This window comes from Lentinus tigrinus, assembly GCF_003813185.1.
Source record: "Lentinus tigrinus ALCF2SS1-7 unplaced genomic scaffold L226scaffold_38, whole genome shotgun sequence".
NCBI classification, from domain to species: domain Eukaryota; kingdom Fungi; phylum Basidiomycota; class Agaricomycetes; order Polyporales; family Polyporaceae; genus Lentinus; species Lentinus tigrinus.
In genome coordinates this window covers 197,430-212,774 of record NW_027137947.1, presented here as the reverse complement: position 1 = coordinate 212,774, position 15,345 = coordinate 197,430, and the positions used below count along the sequence as shown (strand labels likewise).

The window sequence follows — 15,345 nt, the reverse complement described above, 5'->3', positions numbered from 1 at the left end:
GCCTGCAGTTCGTTCAATGAACACTCGAGTGACGAGTCTATCGGACATTGGCAATACTCGAGACACCACGATGCTACGGCAGCTTCTTGTGAGTATATAGCACTCATGCCGCTAGTGCGCTGTAGCTTCAGCATCGCTCACAACACCCTCCTCTATCAGCTTGTTTCGTCCACAACAGCCTACAGGTGCTTGCCTTCTGTCAATACATACACACTATGCTTCACAAGAAAACATACTGGATCCCTATCCTTCGGTTCGGAACTGCAACTAGCCTCACGAAGTCCACGATAACATTCAGCCTGGGTGCGAGCGAGTTCCAAGAGATGCCGGATTGCAAGGCCTTCCGGCTATGCGGACAGCCGGAGTCGAGGTTCATCCTGCTTGCTATCCACAAGAGCATGGACGACGAGAACCTGCGAAAGATGTTATCGCACTGGATGATCTCCGGGCACACTGTGACATGTGCGGGCCGTCGGTGAGCTCTATCTACCCTCCACACTGGAACTTGTCTTAATAGTACTGTACTTACGGATCGGCATACATCTCCAGGTACTCATTCTTGGGCTTCACAGACACGCAGGTCACATCGAAGAAGCCGAAGCTCATGTTTCTCGCCGAAGGCCAAGACTGCACAGTGAAGAGTCTCCTCGCCAGCATCGGGGACCTCCAGTCTGTGTACGAAGAGTCTGGCTACGGGAAGTATGCCGCTCGGCTCCACTTGGCTTTCTCCAGCACAGTGCCGTCTCTTAATGTAAGTCACGTTGTTCACGGCTGTGCGCATAGCTGCTGACAAGGTAGGATGCAGATTCCTGATGAGTTCGCCGCAAAGATCAAAGACATTGAGGCACCCGATGGTTCCTTGCACACCGATGGAATCGGCATGATCAGAGACTCCTTCGCCGCTCATGTCTGCAACTTCAATCGCATCCCACATAGCACTTCAGGTAAGATGCCACTGAAAATGCTATCAAGAAGCCTGACACGAGCCTACAGTACATATAGCCTTCCAAATCCGCCTCGGCGGGATCAAGGGCGTCCTCGTCCGGTACCCAGACGATATCTTCGACAACCTGATTGGAGAAGGAGAATACGGGCCATACAACATCGCCTACCGTCCGTCCATGCGCAAGTTTAAAGGCGGCCCCACTGAACTCGAGCTCGTGAACGTCAGCCAGACACCCCGCACGGCGCACCTCAACATACAGCTCATCCTCCTGCTGATCACGCTGGGCGTGCCTCTCAACGTGAGATTACTTCCTGCAGCGATTACATAGTGTGTTTTGGGTCTGATTACCGTCTTCGAGTAGGTCTTCGAAAGGATGCTCGAGAAGCAGCTCGTACCGATGGCAGATATACCGACGAATCGTCAGCGCGCTCTCCAGTGTATTCGGCGTAGCTACCGCCCCGACCCCAATGACCCGGACCCTGAGGAAAACGATATTGCTAACTGGGGAGCGCGCCGTAAGTGCCTCGCACGCTCTACAGGAGTCAACGTGGCATGAGACTGAGCCAAAGGGCAGTGACCCACATGCTGGAAGCCCCGCAGGATCTTGCCGAACCCTATCTGCGCAGTCAGCTTCTCCAGTTCCAAAAGTGGCAATACCGTAGTCTCGGGAAGAAGCTGCACCTCCAAGTGGACAAGGCATGCTATGTAATGGGTGTCATCGATGAGCTCGGGGTGCTTGAGGAGGACGAGATTTTCCTAAAATTGCCGCACAGGGCGCACAATGGCTTGAGTGAGTGCGTCACAGGACTTGTCATGATCGCCAGGTGAGCTCGAGTACTACGGTCACAAGCGACTGCGGCAACGACTGACGAGATTCCGTCAGGATGCCATGTTTCTCGACCGGGGGTGCGTACACTAGCATGCGTTGGTTGTGTGTGTGTGTGCAAACTGACTACCGACACAATAGATGTTCGCCAATTCAAGGCCGTCACCCCTCCAGAGCTAGATCATATAAAGAACTGCATCGGTGAGCTCGCAATCCCGTAGACGGAGACTGCGGAGCACGCCAACAAACCCACATCTTCTAGTCTTCTCGCGCAATTCCCCGAGGTCTATCCCAGACATGATCGCATCAGGGTCAGCTCGCCTTTGTGTATATCGCTGTCTATCGACGCTCATGTTGTGCACAGCGACCTCGACGGCGACCTCTACATGGTCCTATGGGACCAGACACTGATTCCTCCAACCGAGGCCCCTGCCCTCCCCCGTGCACCGAAGAGCCCGAACTCGCAAAGTCAAGCTCCTGACATGGACCGAAAGTATGCTCCAGAGTGCATCATCACCTCGGACGCCATAGACACATTCGTCGAATATCGAGGCAAGGGCTCCCTCATCTGCGACCTACACTCGCGATGGGTCGACGCCGCCCAAGCGTCCCGCGCGCTCGCAGAGTCTCTCCTCGCTCGGGACCTGGCCGAGCTCAACGAGAAGGCACTCGTACGTGAACTCCTTTCCGAAACCACCCCCTGCCTGTCATGACTCCCCAATCCAGGACATGGTGAAAACCGGCATCCACCCTGCGGACATCGAGTCAGCCATGAATCGCCTAGGCATCCCGAAGCCCGAGGACAACCCCAAGAACCCGATCGCCATCCTCCGCAAGAAAGTCTGGGCCGAGCAAGACCGTGTCCTCGCGCTGCAATACAAGCAAGGCATCTTCTCCCCGCCGAAGCCGTGGAGGCCCCATCCCAGCCTCAACATCGAGCGCGAAGACCACCAGCTGTTTGCAATGTACTTTCAGGAGGCGCACAACGCAATGAAGGACTACAACGGCAAGCTGCGGGCTGCCATCGCGCGAGACGAACACAGTGAGTTATCAGAGTTCAAATTGTCGAGTGCCGCCGTCTGATCTTCCCTGGGGTTACAGATGCATCCACGCGAGAGCGCGAAGACGTGAAGCACGCCGACACCCTGAAAGACAGTTTTGTCAAGCAGTACTTCGGTGGGACTTCCCCGAGCGAGCGAGCTAGGGAGCGCATGCGCGCGTCCGCATGGTACTGCTATGCCTACGGCGAAGGCAAGGTCGACTTCGCATGGCTCGGTGCTCGCTATCTCAATGGCATCTGCGCAGGCAAGTGCACGGTTGTTGACCGCCCCGCTTGGACTTGCTGACTTGTAGTATCCACCAGAGAAATCAAGAGTGTGATGGACCAACTAGCAATGTTCGCAAACGCACCACCGTTAGCTCAAACAATAAAGTCCAATGCTCGCATCGGAAACGTCATTGTTCAAAGACATAGCGAAGACGAAGGAGGATGAAGGGGTTCGCCGGATGTATTTATACGTATACGTAGCTCATCTAGGGGGATGGAGTTCGGGGCCTCTGTAATAGACACGACGGGGACGATGACAACGGCGAAAGGGTGCAACTATGAAAACAACGATGCAAAACTGACACGAGGATATGCAACAGTGGCAGGTGACACAGTATGGGACGGATGGGACAGCGAGTGGTACACAGGATGCGGATAACAGGCAGATACAGTCGAAACAAAGCTTAGACAGCGATAGCGTACACAGATGACGAGATCAGAAGCGAGGGAAATACTCGCCTTCGAAGGCGAAGGGCGATGCCAGCGACTGTCCAGCCGCGAACATGAGCGTAGGACTTGCGATCGGCGAAGGCGGCGCGAGAAGATCCTTCGATGGACCTTGCAAAGAGGAGCTCCGAGAGAGACCAGGGCGCGCAGCGCGGAGGAGGGCCGTGCGGGTCAGGCTGGAGGTAGAGTTTGTCCTGACTGCCGCGGGACGTGCAATGTCGCCGCCGTACATCTTCCCAAAGTCCAAAGGCGAGACTGCCGGAGAGGACCACTGATGACAGCCCCGCGGCTCTGGATCGTGAACGAATGCAGTTCTGGGAATCTGCAGGCGTCCCAGAACAGGCTTCGCGCCGTGCGTGGGGTCGAGCACGTATGGCGTCAAAGGAAGCGCCGGCGAGTCAAGCGGGGATGATTCACCCATCCGGGCTTGAATGTTGAGACGAGCCCAGGTACGCGGGGGAGCTGGAGCAAGGCGCGGCATCTTAGGGGGTGTGAGGGGCGTATGGACAATTTGATCTATAGGCGTGGCAGGGGAGTGCGCAGAGTGGGCCGAAGACAGAGAGAATCGGCGAGGGAATGCTAAAACAGGGTTGAAACCGGTCGGTGTGAGACTCGTTGGCGTTGCGGAGGCAGCTGAAGATGGGAAGAATGCAGGTGGAGGGATTGCGACGTGCAACTGAAGGGCAGGAATTTTGCGCTCCAGGCGACGGCGGGACATGGAGGAATGCGCAGGGGTGGAGGAAGTGACCACAATCTGAATGGGGCCTGATGGAGACAGAGAGGCTGTTCGGCCGGGACGGCGTTCTACAAGTGCCCAAGATTAGTCTGATATTCATGCTTCAAGAATGATGCTGGGATGAACTGAAAAAAGCCAATCCCACATGAACGACGGATCCACCATACAGAGAAGGATTGCACATAAAATGCAAGATGGGCTCCGGAAGTGGGATGAATAGGACTGGGTGTGCAATCCAGAGTCTCACCTGGCGTCGTATTGTGCTCCTCTATGTCGACGATGGATCTCATCACTTGATGCAAGGGGTAGTAGTGACCGGTAGTGCGGCGCAGCTCAGCCTGGACACGACGTGCAATACTGCCTAGGCCGACGGTAGTACCCTCGACAGGGGCGACTTGACGCGTGAAAGCTATAATTCGACGCGTCAACAAGATGCTTTACTCAGATAATTCGCGACTTGCCTTCGAGAAACGCGTTCCGCACGCGTGTAGACAAGAGCGAAGTACGATGTCCGGCCTGGAGACGAGGCATTCTAGACAGTGTTCTGTATTACGAGGTTAAGAAACTAGAGACTTGCAGCGATGATAATCGAGAGATGGCGAGACGAAAGAAGGGGAAAGAAGAAAGTAGTAGTCGAGAGGGTTGGTGGTTCATATCCAAGTTCGTTTTGGAGCTCTACAGACGCGTCTCGGCCGCGTCCGCGTCACGAACGCGCTGTGACATGCTATGACGGTCACCCGTGGCTCGTGAAGAGGCTTGACGCGGACGGGCTAACACAATGCAATCATATCGCCAGTGAACAGGCCAATCTCATTGGCATTCGCGCTGGGTGCGCTGGTGCCAATGCCGGCTGTTCGCAACTTCGCGCTGTACGCGGCTGGTAGTGTGTTCCTGAACGCGCTGCTGCAGATGACCGTCAGCGCGTGAGTTGTGGATGTGAAACGCGTTGAGGTGAGTCCTTGTAGTGCATATCCATATATTCCAGTCTGAAGTAGCTTTGCAGTCCCACCGCGTCGATTGTTTCCCCTGCGTCAGACTGCCACCCCGGATCGCGCTGTTGGAGGCCCCTCCTACTGGTCTGAGCTTCCTTGCACGGGTCATCAGGAAGTATTATGCTCTGCTCTTGCTCAAACCACTTGTCAAGGGCGTGGTACCTCTGACATTCGGCGGTATGCTTGTAGCTTGGTCATCTCCATCCAACACATCAAACTCGGCTTTGGTGAGTCTCATACGACGTTGAGGAGGAGAGTTCTTCTAAGCAGATCAACGGCTAGCCTTCCCTTCGGAATCCTACCTGATACCCTACTTCGACAACGTTGACGCTTATTCGGACATTGGCCCTCCAGTCTACTTTGTTGTCCACGATGTTGACGTTACGCACCGCCTCGGACAGCAGGAGCTCTGCGGCCGCTTCACCACTTGTGCGCCCTTCTCCATTGCGAGCAGCCTTGAGCTCGAGCGCGGAAGGCCGGAAGTCTCCTTCATCTCGCAACCCACTGCTTCCTGGATCGACGACTGCTTCAACTGGCTCGACCCCGAACCGTCCACGTTCTGCGGCAGTCCCCGCGGCGCTGCCACGTCTGCTACAAAGACCACGACCCGGCCTGGAACATCACTATGGAGGGCCTGCCCGAGGGCGACGAGTTCATGATGTATCTCCGCCAGCGGCTCGTCTCCGCGACGGACGAGGACTTCCATGGGGTAAAACATGCGTCAACGTCGGAGTTCCCTCATCGTCATTGCTAACTGGTCAGAGGTCCAGTCTCTCAACATGGGCATCTAATTAGGAAAGAACTGTCTAGACCAATGAACTAATTCATACTAAAGGCCATAATTAGTGGTGATCGCGGCCCATTAGCAATCCGGGTATTTTCCTAATGTAATAGCTACGTAGACCTATCTACCATCTCAACCGCCTATAGAATTGAGCAGGTTCAACGCGCACTCATACACTCCAAAGGTAATGAACGCCGATGGAACGGAGCGCATCAGATGCGCCGTCATGCCGCCGTATAGTCCCGCTAAGCCTTCCTCTGCCCTTACCAATCGGAAACACTGCACGAGGCCGACGTATTTGCGGACCCCATTCTCTTTTGGGGCTTGTCGAAGCCTCGTTCTCAGCACCTGCGATGTTATCATGAGACAAGAGAGGACGGCCAGAAGAGAAAGGAAGCTGGCAGACCTCGTGAGGATACGTGACCAAAACTGCCGCTAGCTTCGCAAACCCCGCAGCTCCGCTGGTACCAACCCAACCCTTAATTGCATGACCCCAAGTCATGTCGCCCTGCGTGTTGGGCCCAGTCGACATTGGGCGAAGCACCTGCTTCAGCTGTTCGTAGAGAACCAGATGAAACGCCGTCTCAACGGTGCCTAGATAGCTTGCACCCAGGCCACGGTACAGACCACGGATGCCCTCTTCTTGAAGAATTCTGCGGACGCAGTTGAGGCTGCTTCCACGAACGTCTAGCTGCAGCCTTGTCTTGATCACAAAGACGGGGTTCATAACCGTCGCAACCGTCATGGACGCTGCAACAGCAGCCTGCGCGTGGACCAACGCCGTGTCCTCTGCACAGTCTAGCATGCTCGCTCCGAGACGCTTGCAGTTACCGTAGACGTAGAACTTGAGTGCCATGGAGGGGACCACGCCCGATAGGCTCGGTCCGAGGCCACGGAAGAGGCCACGCCAGCCTTCGGCATGATAGATGTCACGCATGACGCCGGTGACATGGCGTGACCATACGCCCAGGAAGTGAGCGGGGACGGGCTGGGAGGGGAGATGTCGCTGAACCAAGGAGGACTGAAGTCGCGTCTTCAAGACGTCGAGAGGAGACGTCAACAAAGTGGAGGACAGCCCTCCAGCTCTACAGGGCGGTGAGTGAAGACTTGCACCGAGGATCTGAATGAGGAGACTTACGCGCCAGCTAACAAGTGTGCCCACGGATTCTTGTCGGGCAGAGCTGGGATTCGTCCCGTTGAATCGGCTGATGGCATTGCAACCAATGCTGTATCTGTTGCTGTTGTTATTTATTCGTTCCGAAGACGGAGCTTGACGAGAGTAACTTACCTGAGGTAGACAAAAAGCGGTTTGGGGAGGAGCTGGGTCGATGCGCCTTTAGTAGTATTTGTTCACAGCTTTTGGTCTCCTTGATCTGATCGGACCTCTTCGTGCCACGTTCTGAGCGTCGGAACCTAATAGAAGGACCACAGGATGTCATTCAGCTGCTGGGATGGAGAACGACTATCGTTAGAACTATACCTATTGAAGACTCAGAATGGGTCTCTATACAATTGTTGGTGAGTTAGCCATAGACTAGGTATACTGGAGAAAAACATACCTCAGCCGCTAGGATGGAGAACGACTGAGGAAAAGAGAACGAGAATGCCAGCGCGATCGGTGCTGGCAGGTGGCTGTGCTGGCAGGCTAAACGGGAAGTAATCTAAACTACCGAGATCCTCAGATCCCGGTCGGCGAGCGATCCGTTCCGATTCCTCCTTATTTCAAATTTTATGATCGATGACCCGGACGCCGGGCCGGGCGGTAATGTTCACGACGTCGTACCCGCTCTCCCCAGCACTTTTGAGAGCCCAGAACGTAGCTACATGCTACTACCGTCTACTGGATACAGGAACTACAGGAACTACCCTCGCGGGATTAGACTTTCCGTGCGCGCGATGGGACGGATGAGCACTAGCGCTGGAGGCGATAAGACGTGCCCAACTCGCTCTTTCACAGCCCCTGGACGGCTCAAAACGCGGGTACCCATTCGCGAGGTCTACCACATACATCAAGGAGTCCAGCAGGGCGCGCAGGGCGTCGAAATTCGAGAACATAAAAATACCGGGGGTATGCAATATGGGTGTGGCTACACGAAGCGGTCAGAAGTCCCGAGCTTACAGCTCTTTGCGAAATCATTGTCGTTCGGACTCCGACGACGCGCGCGCGCAAATGACACAATTAATTCCGAAAAATCGAATAATTCACGGTGTCCCAAAACATGTACTCTTTCTTCATGTTCAATGACAAGGAAGACATCTGATGTGTTCCAACATCGTCTGCGAGCATGGACACGGCATCTTGGAGCTTGAACGGGGTGAAAAGCATGGCTGGATGGAGCCTGTGTCATCAGCCGGTTACCAGCTCATGGCCAGAGTTTACCTTCACTTCTCAATGAGCTGATGGTTGGAATCGTATCCCGATGCACGCTATTTGATCTGGGCTGTGTATGGAGACCAAATGCATGGGATGCATACCTATATCTCTTTCTCTGACCGCCGCCATGGATTCTCGTATTAGGCGCTCGAGCGACGCTAGGAAGTTCTTGTCTATAACCACACATAGACAGCTTTCCTGTCGGCGAGAAGTGAGCAGAAGAGGCCAGAATAAGCACTCCAGGAGACCTGAGTGGTTTAATAGAACCTCATTGGCACAGAATTGTGTATTGGAGATAGCTTGATGGCATGATTGAGCTGGATGCGCTATCTCATGAACGGAGCCATCTACTACCTTCGTTCAACTTCACAGGCTTGAAGATTTGTCCATAAAATCCTTGTAAATAAATACTCCAGGCTTGAAGGTCAATGAAAGAGGCGCAAGTAAATTCTAAGACTCGGGACTTGGTGGCGCAAGGTCGACGGTGTCCGGCGCTCCCTGCCACCAGCGCACAGCCGACTTCCTTCGTCCGCTGCACCCTCAATTCTTGTCAGATTTCCTTCAAACTTGCTGAGCATGTAGCTCTCAAGGTGGTATAACGATACATGTAGTTTGGTGCAGATAAGAGCAGTAGGTGGCCGTGAACAGCGCAGACACGGAGTTTGATTTTTTCGATTTTTTCGAATTAATCGCGCGCGCGTCGTCGGAGTCCGAACGACAATGATTTCGCAAAGAGCTGTAATGATGTAGCTATTCAACGCGTAATGTGCGGGGATATGGCCGGTGAAAGGACGTATGCCTGAGGGCAACCTACTGTCACGAATGACCTACATACCCGATCGGTCACTGCCACTGTAGCGTCACGGTATGGCACACAGGTTGGCGTGCAACTCCGCTCATGAGAGAGCAGCTGTACGTGCACCATCCATTCATCTATGCACTGTCAATCTCTCCTACACACAGCTCTCGTTGATAACGTGCTGTCGAAGTTGAAGTCAAAGCCGATTCATCATCACCGCTTCCCGGCCGCGCCACACTATCGACAGGTCCCGCCGTCAGTTGCCTTCTTTTACCTCAAATTACTGTATGGTGTATGTATGTGCTGACAAGTCCAATTATTCAGGAATATCCTCTGATTCCTCTTGATCCTATCCTGCTTGAAGCCATTGATGACGAGGCTGCCACCATCCGATATCGCGACAGATTTTCCGAAGCAATCGATTCTGCATTCCCGTCGAACCTGAGGACCTGAACCACGCGACGGCCGCATAAATGGAGAACAAACCGTCAAAGGAGGATCTAGACCTGGAATTCAAGACTCGCGGAAGCAGCACAGACGAGGCAGCTCCCCGTGTGGGTGCTCATGCTCAGGCTAATGGCAGGTGAGCGTTCCTCTTCAACTGTCCACCGTCACACGTGAATACACTTAACATGATGACGATGAACAGGTCACTGATAGGAAGGCAAAAGCTCGAGCTCGATCCTACCGTGGAGAAACTGCTGGCAGCAAAGGACGCAGAAATAGCGGCATTGCGATAGGAAGTGGCCTTATACCACACCGCTTCACTACCAGAAGTCCACATCGAGCAAGGATCGAGTATGGCCGTGAAAATCAAGGTGAGCACCTACACTGCGCGGACGATGTTTGCGCTCGTGGACAGCTATGTAACTGCCATCCTTGCTTTGTCTTGCAGCGAAGCCCCAGCCCGCCACCCAGGAATGGAAACGACGCCCCGACAGGCACTCGTGATAACCCCGTGCAGATCTGCCAGACCGATGAGGAAGACGGGGCTCCTGCGGGTCCAAGCTTGGTCGCGTCGACACGTCGACAGGCCCGGAATGCACGTCGACGCGAGAAGATCGACTTGGGGATGATTGAGCTCAGCGACTCCGAGAACGAAGTTGTTCGTACCGCCACTGCGGATCCCCCGAGTGGCAGGAAGCGCAAGAAATCAGCTGTGGCACTCAAGGAAGAACCAGTCGTAAAGATTGAGGCTGGTGTGCTTCGGGAGAACTCCTCATACAAGCAGCGCAAACTCAACCATGCGGGTACGTCCGACATGCGTTCCCCGTTTCCTCGTCGATTTGTCTCACGTCTCGTCCCTTAGATGACGATGAAGATGACAAGTCGAATGTCTCGACACAGGCAGAAGGCGAGAAGACGGAGAGCGGTATAATAGCAGCGGACGAGCTGGAGCAGGCGCCGTTTGGCAGCCTTTTAAACGTGCGTGCCTCTCCGACCCCCTTGCCCCTGCCAGTCTTAATCATGGCGCCCCCTGCCCAAAGCGGAGATCAAGAAGGAGTTTTTGCTCAAGGACGAAGACCTGCTCGAGCTCGTCTCTCGGGATTCACTGAAGCCCTTCCCTATCACCCTCGCCTCCACCAAACGGTCCGTCACCGTGACGCGCGAGCAGCTCTCGCGTCGCTTCGGGGGGAGCACGATGGACACCTTCCCGCGCCCGCACAAGAACCGCATCGCGGTGCACGGCCGCGCGAACTTCATGTGCATCAGCCTCGACTGGAATCCGCACGGGCCGCAGAAGCCCGGGCATGGCGGCCTGTTCTTCGAGACGACGGTCTGGCCTGGGGACGCGTGGACGGCGAACTTGAAGCATTCACGCACGCAGGTGTTGTTTGTGAAGCTGCGTCAAAACGAGTGGCTGTTATTTGGGCGAGTATGAGCTGATTGGGCACACGCCGTTGACGGTAGAGCAGTGGGGCAATCTGCCAGTGCATGAGAAGGTGCGTGACGCGGTTGGTGGACTGAGATCATCGCGCGAACCTGCCCGTGTGCTTACTTGGCCTCGGTTGGCAGGTGCGCGCGACGTGGGCGAGTGAGATATCGGAGAGCGGGTGGGGCAAGCCCATTCGTGCGCGCATCCATCTCCGCAGGACACTCGGCAGGGACCCCACCCGCGAAGAGGTCGAGAACGAGCTGGGCGCATTCAAGGACGTGTCCAAGGACGATGTCAGGGATGCCGTAGATAGCGGCAACGAGGTGAGCGCATACTGTAAAATCGGCAAACAGACGCACTCATCGCGATGCATTACTAGTGCATATGTGCATGGTCTATGAAGTGCATTGGTTACGACGAGGACTTCCAGCTAGAACTTATCGAGCTGTCGGAGAGCGGCTGATAGCTGCATAGCCCCACCAACCTGCCTGTCGAAGGGTGCGATGTGTCAGTACATACTTCGAACAGCCAATGATGTATCGCCTACCTGCAGTCTTGCGCCCGGCTGTACATAGTCACGTCTAAATTCGTGTTATAGCCGTCGCTAAAGGTTTATCGGTCGTCTCCCCGCACTCAGCTCCCTAGTCTCCAAGAGCCCGCTTTCACTCTCGTCTGCGCACTTCCGCGCTCTCGCCATCTTGCCCTGCTCTTCGCTGCATCTGGTTTGATGCTTAGGTTCTGGCTCCTGTTGTTTTTTCGCTGTACTCCGAGTCTGCCCTATTGTTTCACCTTCATCTTCTGTTCATGCCAATGTATCACTAGTGACGTTTAGTTGTTTGACGTACATGTTCCCATCACTCGGAACGGACGCGTCCAAGCCATGCGTGTGAAAAATCCGAGTATAGTCCCAAACACCGTCGCTGATGTCGCGGCCTTTTCCTTTGTACTAACTTGGCTTACAGCTTTGTATAGCACAAATTGCGGCGAAGATAGCCCTACAGCACAGTGGAGTTTCTTTCGACATAGACTCAAGAGCATATCCGAGTTCGACTCAATCATTCACGACAAAAGTATACATTGAGCAGGGATTTCACAGGCATATTGACAAGTAGTTTCCGAAATCTATCCTGAGGCATTTTGCCTCAACGCTGACGACGTCCACGACGTTCAGACATCCTACGGTTTGTGTGGGTCTGTGTGAGTTAGGTCTGAGACAAATGGAAGACGACAGGCACTCACCATCAGCACTACTTCTTAGGCTCCATGCCGGAACCTGCGCAGGCGATGCAGGGCAACTCGCTGGTGCCCATGCCGGAGCCTTGGCAAAGACCACAGACTTTGACGTCGCTCATGGTGACTTCGAAGTAGTTTCTGCAGGATAGAGTCAGCACGACAGAACGAAGAAAGGCCGGACAAGAGTGTGACAGTACCTGGAGGTTAGAGGATGTTTGGCTGGAGTTCTGGTTTGCAAGAGGATTGCGCTGATGCAGAAACGGGAGTCGTCGAACGTCTTTTATACCGTATGAGCAGAGCATCGTGAGATTTTTCCTCAAAAGACGAACAAGGCGTGGTCTGCGGGAGTTGGTTCTAGCACCGGCGGACGCACAGGGCGCTCTTGCCCAGAAAGGTGTAGGGCAGGAACCAAGTGCTTCTGGCGTAGGTGGATGACACGATAATCAGCGAAGATTCGTTGGGCGGCCAGTCGATGGCAAGGCCAAGGGAACGTCGTCGCCGCGCAAGCCTCTCCGCACTCGAACAGTGGCAAGCGTGCGCGTGCTGCCCCAATCCGCGTAAATCTCCCTGTGAGTCCTGCACTGTCAGGAGACAGCGGTCACTCGCATCGTTGCCTGCGTCGTCGAGACTCGACTGAAAGGAAGAGCCTTAGGTCGGGGTGGTGTTTGCGCTTGTGTTTGTTCAAGTGGGCGTCGCCTCCGTCTATTTCCGGATTGGGTAGTAGGCCCTTGTTCTCAATAGCACCGTCGAAGTTCGACACGAGGAATCCTAGGACTCGGGCGGCCCTGTCTATTGTTCTGAGTAGCACCCTCGGAGTTCGACACGAGAAATCCTAGGACTCGGGCGGCCCTGTCTGTTGTTCTGAATAGCACCCTCGGAGTTCGACACGAGGAACCCCAGGACTCGGGCGGCCCTGTCTGTTGTTCAGCTGATGCTGCACCCAGCCCAAGGACCCACTGCACCGTATGCATACAATCATTATGGCTGTGGAAGATTGTCAGTCCTTCCCGAATTCTGGGAACAGGTTTATTGTGAAGCCTATGTGGTGGTGTCTGAGCACTCGGGGTTTGCTACCACCGGTGCATCATGCGGTGTTTTGATTTTCGGTCTGTTGGGAAAGACTCACTGGGAACGGCAATGCAATTCAGGTAAATATCTTGTTATCTCCGGTAGTCGCGACGTCGAGGTTCTTCCATTATGAGACTCTAGGGGCACGTCAGCTGCTGGTTCCATCGCAGATAATCACCGCCGGTGTCGGTAGTGTTTTGTCAGGATACCTATTGGGCCAATGGCAGCCACAGTGTCTTCCCAACGCTCCTGTGCACATATCGATAGTCTCAGCTTACGAGATGGGTCAGTATGCAACAAGCTCGAGCTACGCTCTCTCGAGCAGCATTCTCGTAGTTGTATATGCTCCCCAGCACCTGGGTACATACTGTACACCCACTCGCTGTACACCCACTCGGAGCTCGGAATTCGGCCGCAGCGTACATACATATCCAGCCGCGTTATGTGCCGGGTCTCGATGTTCACGTCACGTGGCCTGGGGCGCAGACAGAATCCACCCCACCCCCGCACCATCTTGAGGACACCTGATTCCGACAATTCATCAACCCGGGCCGGACAAATTGGGAGCTCCTGGCTAGAATGACCGTTGCGCGTCACTCGAAATACATCCGCAATCCATGGTACACCCACTGTTCACATCCAATTACACGCACCGGCAAACATATCTTCCGTATGGTGCCTAGAGGGCGCAGCGAAAGCTGCAATAGAAAGAGCGCGTGCAAAGCATGCTCGAAAGCCGAGTCCGCTCGACTGCAAGTCGCCCGGTTCATCTTCGGCCTGTGTGGCAAAGGAGGAATGTTCCCATGAGCACTTCTCTTCCACGCCAACTAGGAATGTAATGGAAAACGAAACGCAGACTTACACCTCGAACAGCTTCAGTTCCAGCACCTCCTTCTGCTGCAGCGCCAACCCCTTCTCCGCATCGAGCTTCGTGCTGCACATTTGCGTCCATGTCATTCAGCGATGCTAGCTCTGGCCTTGGAACACGCAGCAGGGACTAAACACTCCCCCAAGACACATCCACCCTGCCTGTCCACTGCAGGGTCATCGAGTGATACTTCCACAGCGACCGACGATGGGAGCCCGCCAAGAGCGTAATGCCCACATGCGTCACGTGCTCCATCATCATACCGCCGAGTCTGGGGCATATTGCGTACCCGCATATGAGATGCAGGAGGAGATTGGGATCAATGGGACATACCTCCGGCTTGTGGTAGAACAAGCTCAACCCAGGCAATGGGGAATGGAAGTTACCTGGCGTGCGCGCGTTAGGACGTGTCAAATAGTGAACGCGTGAAGGAGACACGCGACGCGTCGCGACTCACTGATCTTCATCCCTGGGAGGATGGTATCATTCTTGTGCCCTTCACGGTTGGAATCGATGCGATCAGTTGCCTCGACCTTCTCGAAGGCTGCCGCGGCGGTGGCAGAGATTCACGCTACGAGGTATCTCCAAAGATGCTCGTCGACAACCACATCGCCTTGAGAGGCCTGCTGGGTGGACTGCGTTTGGGCATGTCGTCTGTGACCATGCAGTCGTCTCTGTTTGCATGGCTGGTGACTCTCGCTCGACGTGAGAGGTAGAGTGGGAGAGGACGCGTTCTGGGGGGTGTCAACTTGGAGTTGTTGAAGCCTCTTCTCAACGAACAATGTGGCCCGACCATACAAAACGGTGTACGCGCGAGTCAAAACGCGTCCTTTTGCGCACTGAGCAGTCGCGAGAAATTGTTAGCGCGCATCCAAGCGCCTTAACGGCGTCTAAGGAGTAGATAATCTATGCCGAGATGCCGACTAATCTTCTTCACTTGCTCTCGACTCCGAGAGCAAAGTCACAGTGCAGAAGGAGTCCTTCGACGAACACTTCGGACCAGTCTACCATGTGGAGCAGGTCTTCGTCACGTCAACTAACGGATCGTCCCCGAGCGACAAGGAACCCG

General features: G+C 54.7%; 5 protein-coding genes across 5 annotated transcripts; 3 read left to right on the top strand and 2 right to left on the bottom strand.

Moving 5' to 3' along the window:
- Window positions 1-39: 39 nt before the first annotated feature.
- Window positions 40-3,542, top strand: L226DRAFT_539004 (RdRP-domain-containing protein). The gene is made up of 14 exons (XM_067681607.1): window positions 40-88; window positions 160-475; window positions 550-751; window positions 806-944; window positions 1,003-1,244; window positions 1,308-1,461; window positions 1,521-1,770; window positions 1,830-1,852; window positions 1,914-1,973; window positions 2,035-2,083; window positions 2,137-2,443; window positions 2,499-2,814; window positions 2,874-3,077; window positions 3,136-3,542. Exons 2-14 carry the CDS (start codon window positions 216-218, stop codon window positions 3,150-3,152), a joined length of 2,223 nt encoding a protein of 740 aa, XP_067530932.1. The 5' UTR covers window positions 40-88; window positions 160-215; the 3' UTR covers window positions 3,153-3,542.
- L226DRAFT_514651 (uncharacterized protein) lies at window positions 3,183-4,933 on the bottom strand. Its single transcript, XM_067678421.1, has 3 exons — window positions 4,744-4,933; window positions 4,530-4,691; window positions 3,183-4,350 (listed from the first exon to the last, which is right to left on the bottom strand). Exons 1-3 carry the CDS (start codon window positions 4,811-4,813, stop codon window positions 3,536-3,538), a joined length of 1,047 nt encoding a protein of 348 aa, XP_067530931.1. The 5' UTR covers window positions 4,814-4,933; the 3' UTR covers window positions 3,183-3,535.
- Window positions 4,934-5,125: 192 nt separating this feature from the next.
- On the top strand, window positions 5,126-5,933 carry L226DRAFT_616237 (uncharacterized protein; the record flags this gene model as incomplete). Its single annotated transcript, XM_067686880.1, has 3 exons — window positions 5,126-5,205; window positions 5,464-5,501; window positions 5,557-5,933. The coding sequence occupies 3 exons, from the start codon at window positions 5,126-5,128 to the stop codon at window positions 5,931-5,933; spliced, it is 495 nt and encodes a 164-aa protein (XP_067530930.1).
- Window positions 5,934-6,028: 95 nt separating this feature from the next.
- L226DRAFT_493112 (mitochondrial carrier) lies at window positions 6,029-7,632 on the bottom strand. The gene is made up of 6 exons (XM_067677418.1): window positions 7,618-7,632; window positions 7,539-7,562; window positions 7,347-7,471; window positions 7,197-7,290; window positions 6,465-7,143; window positions 6,029-6,406 (listed from the first exon to the last, which is right to left on the bottom strand). Exons 4-6 carry the CDS (start codon window positions 7,271-7,273, stop codon window positions 6,191-6,193), a joined length of 972 nt encoding a protein of 323 aa, XP_067530929.1. The 5' UTR covers window positions 7,274-7,290; window positions 7,347-7,471; window positions 7,539-7,562; window positions 7,618-7,632; the 3' UTR covers window positions 6,029-6,190.
- A 3,066-nt stretch (window positions 7,633-10,698) lies between these two features.
- L226DRAFT_547804 (uncharacterized protein) lies at window positions 10,699-11,570 on the top strand (the record flags this gene model as incomplete). Its single annotated transcript, XM_067682528.1, has 5 exons — window positions 10,699-10,734; window positions 10,790-11,068; window positions 11,109-11,174; window positions 11,248-11,430; window positions 11,487-11,570. 5 exons carry the CDS (start codon window positions 10,699-10,701, stop codon window positions 11,568-11,570), a joined length of 648 nt encoding a protein of 215 aa, XP_067530928.1.
- Between the last annotated feature and the right edge of the window lie 3,775 nt (window positions 11,571-15,345).

Coding starts and splice junctions, on each gene's coding strand:
- L226DRAFT_514651 (XM_067678421.1), bottom strand. CDS start 4,813: ATGCCTCGTCTCCAGGCCGGACATCGTACTTCGCTCTTGTCTACACGC. Junction 4,692..4,743: donor GCGGAACGCGTTTCTCGAAG/GCAAGTCGCGAA, acceptor GTCGAATTATAG/CTTTCACGCGTCAAGTCGCC. Junction 4,351..4,529: donor GGAGCACAATACGACGCCAG/GTGAGACTCTGG, acceptor GGGCACTTGTAG/AACGCCGTCCCGGCCGAACA.
- L226DRAFT_493112 (XM_067677418.1), bottom strand. CDS start 7,273: ATGCCATCAGCCGATTCAACGGGACGAATCCCAGCTCTGCCCGACAAG. Junction 7,144..7,196: donor GCACACTTGTTAGCTGGCGC/GTAAGTCTCCTC, acceptor ACCGCCCTGTAG/AGCTGGAGGGCTGTCCTCCA. Junction 6,407..6,464: donor TGGTCACGTATCCTCACGAG/GTCTGCCAGCTT, acceptor ATAACATCGCAG/GTGCTGAGAACGAGGCTTCG.
- L226DRAFT_539004 (XM_067681607.1), top strand. CDS start 216: ATGCTTCACAAGAAAACATACTGGATCCCTATCCTTCGGTTCGGAACT. Junction 752..805: donor GCACAGTGCCGTCTCTTAAT/GTAAGTCACGTT, acceptor GGTAGGATGCAG/ATTCCTGATGAGTTCGCCGC. Junction 945..1,002: donor CATCCCACATAGCACTTCAG/GTAAGATGCCAC, acceptor CAGTACATATAG/CCTTCCAAATCCGCCTCGGC.